Consider the following 8,788-nt stretch of genomic DNA (forward strand, 5'->3'; position numbering starts at 1 on the left):
GTTTTAGCCAAACCAGGACAAAATGTTTCTCTCCAGTCCTTGGACTTAAGCTGTTCCCTTCTTTCATTTAAAAAGTAGTCCCTAAAATGGTGTGAATGTGACCATTTAACTTTCATATGGTGTGTTGAAAAATAAAATACAAGAATGATACCTTCTCTCTGATGTGTTCCTGATTTATTTCCTTATTAAGTTTTCCTTTGGCAAACTCATAATTGGAGTAGAAAAGCCTCTCACCCAGGGAGTGAGGCATGGAAATATGTTTCCAATAGAAAAATGGCCACGAGCTCTTACTTAACCTCATATGAAGGAAAGAGGTGCTCATAATGCTGCGAGTACAAAAAGGGAGCCTTTCTGCACAGAGGGAGGTTTGGGATGGCGTCTGTAAAGAACGGCAGTGGTGGGGATAGTGTCTTTTTGTCTGCCTATTGTTCATCTGTTGGGAAAGCAATGACAACCACTCCCAAAATGTATTCTTAATATGTCCTCTCTTTCTTGAAGCTATTTATGTGGCTGCGCTTTAAATGAGGGATAGAGTGAAAAGCACCTATAAGCTTCAGAAGTAAAATTTTTCAGTTTGGAACAACTTTACGAGAATCTTCTGTGTTTGTATTTCCTTTTGCCTATTAGTTCTCTGTCACCTTGCTGAGAAATTTTTCTGGTTTTGATTGAAGAATAATGTCTGGCTGCATATTGCTATAGAATGTTATTCCTTTATGTGGAATTAATTACTCTTTTCTAACATTTCAGTATGAACGTTACTGAATTCAAGTATCTGCCGGTAGAAAAAGTAGCTAGGAAATAAAAGTCCTTAGTTGCTTATAATTCAGAACAAATGCTGACTGCTCATAAATTTGCTTGCTCAGGTCTCTAGCGAAATGTGGTGTGGAAATGATGGAAACTGCTTGATGCTGCATTTAAATCTTGAATGCATTTTCCTTCCAGGAGGCCAAGTGTTGCAGATTCCACGGGTACAGGCTGAAGATGCCGGGAGGTACACGTGTGTGGCGGTAAACGAAGCTGGGGAGGATTCTGTTCATTACGATGTCCGCGTGCTCTGTGAGCTTTCCTGCTTTTTTTTTTTTTCTTTTCAATGACAAAAAATGAGTTCTGTGGAAACTAGTGATTTTATTTTATGTAATGTTTTTAAAGTTTATAAATTCTGCATATTTGTAAACTATGAAATTAATACGTTTATATAAGGTGCTAGAGTTTCCTAGAGGCATACAGAATTGCATGAAAATAGTGTTAATGTTGTTAGTTCAGTATGTTTTTAGGTTATTGTTATAGGAACCCTTACCACGCTTCACCAGAAAGAGAAGTAAATGTAGAAATTCAGGTTTTATCTTGGTATCTCTTGTTCCCTATCCAGTTTCCAGTTCAAAATTCTGACCTGCTAGACTTGCCTCTCTCCTTATTTTGGTCATATTTTTCTAAAATAACTGCAAAACTCCTAAAAGCTTAAGGGAAGTGATGATTTAGATCACCCATTGAATGCCTGCAGACTGCATTTTGTATGATCTCTTTACAAACATTGCACAGAAAGCTTTTGTAAGCTGCTTGCATTGTCTGTTGACGTACTCAAGGTTTTTGCCTTGGGAAACGCTTATTTCTTTAACTCGATTTCTGTGTCTACCGCTGAAAACACTGGTTTATTGTTAGGAAGGAGTCCTGCCTTGGAAATCCTCTTTTGTTCTGACAGCAAAGAACACGAAGGACTAACTGGAAAATGAGTTTTCACCTCTTCTTCTTCATGACTGCTGTGAATAAGCATAGTTCTCCTGCAGGCCTTTTGAGTTATACTAATTTGTTCCAGCTGAACTACTCCTGGAATTTGATTACGTTTCACTGTATTCACTGAAAATTTCCCTACTTTCTTCTAAAAACCCATCTAAAACATTGGTCTGCAATCTTAAAAACAACCAACCAACCAACAGAAAACACTGAGAGGTTCTAAGTCACAGTATTTGTATCGCATTTTGCTCTTTTGTAGTACCACCGTCCATCAGTGGAGCTGATGGTGATCTGCCTGAAGAAGTGACTGTGCTTGTGAACAAGGTTGCAGTGCTGGATTGTGTTGCAAGTGGCAACCCTTCTCCAAATATTACTTGGCAAAAAGATGGCCACCTCCTAGCAGAAGACGACAAACACACGTTTTTGTCCAACGGAAGGAGGTTACAGGTAGCTCTTAGCGAAAAACTGACTTTTAGCATCACGAACACAAGCCGCCCATAAAGAGAAAACTGTTTACATTTGCTGAGTATGCAATTCTGGAGGGTTTTTTTTTTTCTACAAGGTGCTGCAAACCTAAGGAGATTTTGTCGCTTGTTCCTGTCCCTCAGCTGCTGCTTCTCACTCCTGTGCAGTTCCCAGTTGTGCTGACCCAACTGTTTGTGGGGTCGTGCTGTGAACCACATCAGTAGAATCACTTGGTTTAAAACAATGTGGGCTTTTGTGGAGAACGACTTGATGCTGTTAATTTTGTCCAGGTTTCCCTAACAGTTTGTTTATTGCAAAATGTACTTTTTTTTTTAAGAAAATGGTGTGTTCTGAAGAACTCCCCCTTCCTATCAGTGAATGAAATTGGATGAAACTATTAAAACAGTTAGAAACCTGAACTGAATTCTCTGCAGTTGATTCTTTGACAGTAAGTTGTCATGTTAGCTCACAAACTATTTTGTTTGTTTGTTTATTATTTTGGTTTTAGATTTTGAATTCCCGAATAACAGATACTGGCAGATACGTCTGCATTGTAGAAAATGTAGCTGGAAGTGCCAAGAAGTATTTTAACCTAAATGTTCATGGTAAGTACAATAATCCATAATTTTCAAACTGTCTTCTTTCGGATGTTAGCTTAGGTTGAATGTGTTAATTTTAGCAGAGTGCTTAGGCATGTGCTTAGCTTTATGAATGTAAACCATCTTACTGGTTGTAATGGAGATTGTGACATACCAGAAATCAAATATATGTTTAAAGTACCTTGGCAGCACGTAGCTTTTGATACCGCATGGCTTTAGCTCCTTATATGTATTCCACATAGGTGGAAATTATTATTGAGGGAGCCTTGTGTAGTGGCTCTGTGTGTGTACTGTGTAGGGGTTGCTAAGCCCTGAAATCATGAACAAACAGGTTGGATTATAGTCTGTTTTGATATGGTCATAAAATGCATTTTCCAAGAAAATTAATGATTAGAAAGTATTAAACAAAGAGGTGTGGCATTGTAAAAGCTTACTTTTTAAAAATTTACCCTTTAAGAGTCCTTTCTGTTCTCTATTATTTTTTTTGTTTTGTTGTGGAGTTAGAATAGTGTTAAAATAAAATTTGGCCTTTAGTGTCACAAGTCTAAAACAAATACAATCCAGAAATAAAGATGTTTTCCATTCTTTTAAAAACCAGTTTCTCCCCCACCTTCCCTTACCTCTCCTGATAGCTTCAGAAAATCAGGGCATCTCTGACTAATGTTTCAGAGTAAACCCTAACTTCCCCTTTTATTTCTGCCTACCCTTCATCCCACCGCTTTCAGCTTTCCGATCAGAATTGAAGATCAAATAGGCATTATTCCCACAAATTCATCTGCACCACTACATTTTAAAACCTACCAAGGAATACTGGCAGCTACATCTTTATCTGCTTTCACAGTACAATTTGGAGACTTTTATCACAGTCTTCTACATGTGATCAGTATCGTTTTTCACATCCTTGTTAGCTGCCTAATCTTCTGTATTACATCCTAGATAGAAAACAAGTGCTGTCTTCTCTTTCTCGCTTAAATATAGTACCAACGTCCCAGGATTCAGGTTACTGCATACAGAACAACTAAATTTTTTTCTCATTCACACGGACAGCAAATTTACATGCGAAATGAAACAAATTTATAGTGCTTTTTTCTGCTCGGTAATACAATTAGCCAAAACTAGTGTTGTCATGGGAAGAATTTGCCCTGGAGTCATTCTCTGAGAAGTTTTTTTCTTTCAGTGGAGTCTATCCAGATTTCCTGATGTTCCAGTTTTGTTTTTAAATCAAAATGTTTTGCTTTTCTTGACAATTGTGTTTAAATTTAAACTTCTTGTCTTTAAAATATTTGTTTATAATGATGATTGTCTAATGGTTTTATTTTAAAACAAATATTTGCTTGAGATTTCAATTCTAGCTCAACAGTATTACCAATTTAGGTCTAATATTCTCTATGAATGCAGTTTCGTTTGAAAAATTAGACTATAGCTGTTCAGAAAAGGAACACGTAGGGTGAAGCACTGATGAAAATTCATTATCATAAAGCAGCATGATCTTTGTTTTGTCAGTGTCAAAAAAGGTTATTTTCCAGCATTTTCATGTGTTTCTAATGGAACTGCTTTCATAAATTTAAGTTAAATATTAAAGATGGTGCTCTTTAATAAGTTGAAAAATTCACTTCTTGTCTCAAAGGTGACTAATAAAACTAAAATAAAAACTTCTAAAACATTGAAAATAAGCATCCAGTTTTAAAAACTCAACCTCTAAGCTTAGTATAGAATAAATAGGTAATTTTCGCACTGAGTGCTGAAATTCAGCCCATTACTGCATCTGTATGCACATACAAATACATTTGCATGTGCAGATGGTGCGTTTGCTGAGTGCTTTGCACAGTGGTGGGGGCTGCAGAATGTGAAATCTACCACTTACATAATTTAAGCAAAATTCATTGAAAGATAGCTCAAATTTAGCCCTATATATGGAATTGCCTGCTGTCTTATAATCACACTTAGAATTAGCACTGCCAGTAATCACATCTGTGGGAAAGTAACTGTAAAAGTAAACAAATAAACATAACTATAAAGTGTCATCAGATTAGAATTCTTCATTTATTCTAGTGAGCCACTTTATGCTCATTATCAGAGAAATAACCTTCAGTTATTCCAAGTTAAAAAATATGGACTGAATTCACCCGTTTACATTGACTCCTCTTGTTTCTAGTGCCACAGAGGAGCAATAAATTTGGCTTAATGACTGTTTTGTGTCATTCAAGTGACAGAAAGCAGCTGGAGTATTTCTGGTGGCCATGGTCCAAAATACTTTAACATTTCTGTCTTTGAAGAAGAGGATTCCATATGTTCTTTGGAATGATTTTTCCACTCAATAGAGCCAAGAACATGCTTTTGCTTTCCTCTTAAGTGTTTTATATATCCACACTGCAAAAAACATAGAAAGTAAAACTTGGGATTTATTAAAAGGAAGAGATTTACAGTTATTTCATTTTAAATAGTTATTGTAGAAAGGTCAAATGTCAGAATATTCTTGATTTTAAAAATACTGAGACTTGCAAGCTTAAAACTGCACCCCTTAGAGCAACGCTTGCATGCCAGAATTTTAAACTGCTTAGCTCACTCTTAAACAACAGGTTTGTCCGTTTAACAAAAGAACTCTGAACTGTATCAGAAGGAATCATTTTTGGTTCGCTATAATAAGAAAATGGACTATTTCAGAAAGAACAGGAGCAATACAATATCAGGAAGAAATGATACTTAGTCATCCTACATTCCCTGACAGGGTAGACTTAATCTGTCCTGCCTAACATAGCAAATGTCCTATGAGTACAACGTTTTAAAATTGATAGTGCATTAGTCAGGAACTGCAGGATTTCTTGTAGGTTAATTAGCCTTCCCAAATCTCAAGCACAGAAGGACTGCAAATGAAATAATTGAAATTTTTGTGAATGATAGGAACAGGAATGACCATTAGATTGGATTCAGTCACACTTCCAGATACATCCAAAGAGCGGTGGATCCGTTCACAGAATGGGAAAGACATTTGCAACTTGGCCTTTTGGCCAAACTCCACAATTCAGTTCTATTTTGGTAAATCAGGATCTTGTGGAATATTGTTTGCTGATGCTGTGCTAGACACTATTAACATATATCTCTCTGCAGTTCCTCCAAGTGTTGTTGGTACTAATCCTGAGAATTTGACTGTGGTGGTGAATAATTTCATCTCTCTGACTTGTGAGGTCACTGGCTTTCCACCTCCTGATCTCAGCTGGCTCAAGAATGGAAAACCTATCAGTTCGAATACCAACATTTTTATTGTGCCTGGTGAGGAATCTTGGCTATTTCTACAGCCTTTGGACTCGACCTCTGTCTGTTTTGTCTTGATAAGGGTGGATGGCCACTGTTTATGGAGCCAATATGTTCTTAGTATTGCTCCAGTGAGTAGCCAAGACACTTGACCTACTGTGTTTAATAATTTCTTGGCTGTTGGGTGGCTTCACTTTTAAAGAAAACTGGCTCAGACTGAAAGCAATGAAAGAAGCTGTGTGGAAAAGACTAGAGGGGCAAGTCACATAGCAGAGGTGCTCTGATGTAGGTATTGATTAAAGTTGAGTCGCTTTGACTCACCTTTCAAAGAAATGATCAGAAATAGTGATGGAGGCTAAGATAAATTCTGCTGGCTTAGATGACAATAAGTAAAAACCTTCCTGTTGACTTCAGTGGGAAACTGGATTAATAAAAAAAACAGGAAGAAATCCTTGAATTTTGAGGTCTCCTTAACCATTCGAAGCTCCTCGCTAAATAAGGTCCATGAGTGCCTGTGCCATTTCTGCTCCTGCCGCTTACCTTCAGCCCAGGGTATTAAGTGAAGATCACTTGCTGTGTTGCTCAGTCCTATCTTGCCGATATAATATGACCAGGGGCTGCGTTACAGCATAGTCTAAGTCACAGGCATGGAACTTGTTCAATGGCAGGAGAGGCATCTGTACATACCACAGGCAGTAAGTAGCTTCATGAATGGAGACAGGTGAGACTGGGGAAGAAAAAATGGGATAGTCACAGAGTTAAGTAGAAAGGCATAGTTATATTAGGAGGCAGCAGTTAGCAGCTATGAAACAAACAGGTCTAAAAGGAGTATTTGTGATCCGAACTTATAATTAACAGCACTAATGAAACTTACCCTAAAATTTTAATTCTCTTGACTGGATTTATTTTTTTTAAAGCATTAATAATCTTTAAAAAGCAATGACAATGCAGTACTTTTTGAATCTGAGGTTAATTTAGTGCCTGTGCTCAGTCTGTTGGACCTGCACTTTTAAAATAGCATTTGAGATTGATACAGTAACCACAGACTAAATCTCAAGACTTTTGTCTTTTCTTCAGGTGCTCGGACTCTGCAGATTCCCCGAGCCAAACTCCCAGATGATGGTGAATATACTTGTATTGCCAGAAACCAAGCTGGGGAAAGTCAGAAGAAGAGTTTCCTAACTGTCCTTGGTTTGTTTTTTACTATTTTCTGAAACAATATCCATCACTTTGAAAATGCAATATTTCATATTTATTTTTATTAGATTGTTTTCTGCCCTCTCACAAAACAGAGGCAGAAATAACTCTGAGCTTCTTCTGCAGTGCCCCCAAGCATCAAAGACCATAGTGGAACCTCACTGACAGTGGTGAATGTAAGAGTTGGCACCCCGGTGACGTTGGAGTGTGAATCCAATGCTATTCCACCACCAGTCATCACCTGGTACAAGAACAGGCGCATAATTTCTGAATCTGCAAATGTGGAGATCTTAGCAGATGGGCAAACGTTACGAATCAAGGGTGCAGAGGTAGGCCAGGCTTGCGGGATGCTGCATCTGCCGCTACTCCGCTACTGTTAAGAAATTGTTCTGCTCTTCATTGGTGTATTCTGCTAGCTGTATGTAGGAGAGGTATTTGCTGGAGGCCTTTCATTCTGTGAAAAAGACCTTGAGTTGGCAGAGACAAAAGCTGTTAATATCTCTAAATTGTACCATTAAAATAAGATTCCATAATAAGCTTTTTTTAATTTATTTTTATTTTAGGTTTCTGACACGGGCCAATATCTGTGCAAAGCCATAAATATTGCAGGGCGAGACGATAAAAATTTCCATCTTAATGTTTATGGTGAGCATACTCTGCAGTACCTGCAGTAGTTATTATAATACCGTAGACGTTGTGGAGTAGACAAGTCACAATCAGTTTACAAAAATATTTGGTAACCAAACCATTCTTATTGCTTCCATTTGATTTATAGTGCCACCAAATATAGAAGGCCCTGAACGAGAGTCGGTCAATGAAGCTATCGGTAATCCTCTTACCTTTGTGTGTGATGCTACTGGAATTCCTCCACCAACGTTAGTGTGGCTTAAGAATGGCAAACCAATAGGTAACGTTCTCTCACGCTCTTTACTGCTCTTTTTTCCCCCTTTGGGGCACCACTGTGCTATTTGCTGTCTATTTTTTGTTTATTCTTCATCTGTCCCTAGACAGACTCTTAAGTTAACTGATTGATGTCTTTGTTTTGTTTTGAAATTTTGATGAAAAACTTTCTCAAGATACGTTTGCGCTCTGTGGCCTGGTTTTTAATGACTACTTGTTTACCTATTTTCAGAAAACTCTGATTCTCTTGAAGTTCATATTTTATCTGGTGGAAGCAAGCTTCAGATTGCTCGCTCTCAGCTTATAGACAGTGGGACCTACACGTGTATTGCCTCAAATATAGAGGGAAAAACTCAGAAAACTTATGTGCTTTCCATTCAAGGTAAGGCATGAGAGTGCACTGAGCAGAACTGTTTAATAAATGGTTGAGTATGACACTGTGTCTGTACTAGAGACATTGGGATAACATAAACTTGTAGTAAAGTGGAGAATTCGGACTATTATTTCAATTATCTGCAATTATATACTGCTACTGAGAAGTGTGCATGAAAAAGAATATTATTATCCTCTGATTGTCGGAGAACTTGAAAGCAGTCGGAAGGGCTGTGTGTGTGTGCTGCTGATCACATCCTTGCTCCTGCTGA

The 8,788-nt window shown here is 37.7% G+C and overlaps 1 protein-coding gene across 1 annotated transcript in view; it reads left to right on the forward strand.

Annotated features, from left to right (window-relative positions):
• Nucleotides 1–875: 875 nt before the first annotated feature.
• The window catches only part of LOC104164092 (hemicentin-1-like), a gene marked incomplete at its 3' end in the record, with an annotated part of 39,085 nt that continues 31,172 nt past the window's right edge, over nt 876–8,788 (forward strand). Inside the window, exons 1-9 of the mRNA XM_009703319.1 lie at nt 876–1,056; nt 1,991–2,178; nt 2,705–2,801; nt 5,904–6,065; nt 7,125–7,238; nt 7,371–7,573; nt 7,808–7,889; nt 8,020–8,151; nt 8,377–8,526. Of these exons, the coding sequence (XP_009701621.1) occupies nt 876–1,056; nt 1,991–2,178; nt 2,705–2,801; nt 5,904–6,065; nt 7,125–7,238; nt 7,371–7,573; nt 7,808–7,889; nt 8,020–8,151; nt 8,377–8,526 (1,309 nt within the window). The remainder of the gene's footprint in view (nt 1,057–1,990; nt 2,179–2,704; nt 2,802–5,903; nt 6,066–7,124; nt 7,239–7,370; nt 7,574–7,807; nt 7,890–8,019; nt 8,152–8,376; nt 8,527–8,788) is intronic.

Source organism: Cariama cristata, unplaced genomic scaffold (assembly GCF_000690535.1).
Source record: "Cariama cristata isolate BGI_N322 unplaced genomic scaffold, ASM69053v1 scaffold7077, whole genome shotgun sequence".
Taxonomy (NCBI): Eukaryota; Metazoa; Chordata; class Aves; order Cariamiformes; family Cariamidae; genus Cariama; species Cariama cristata.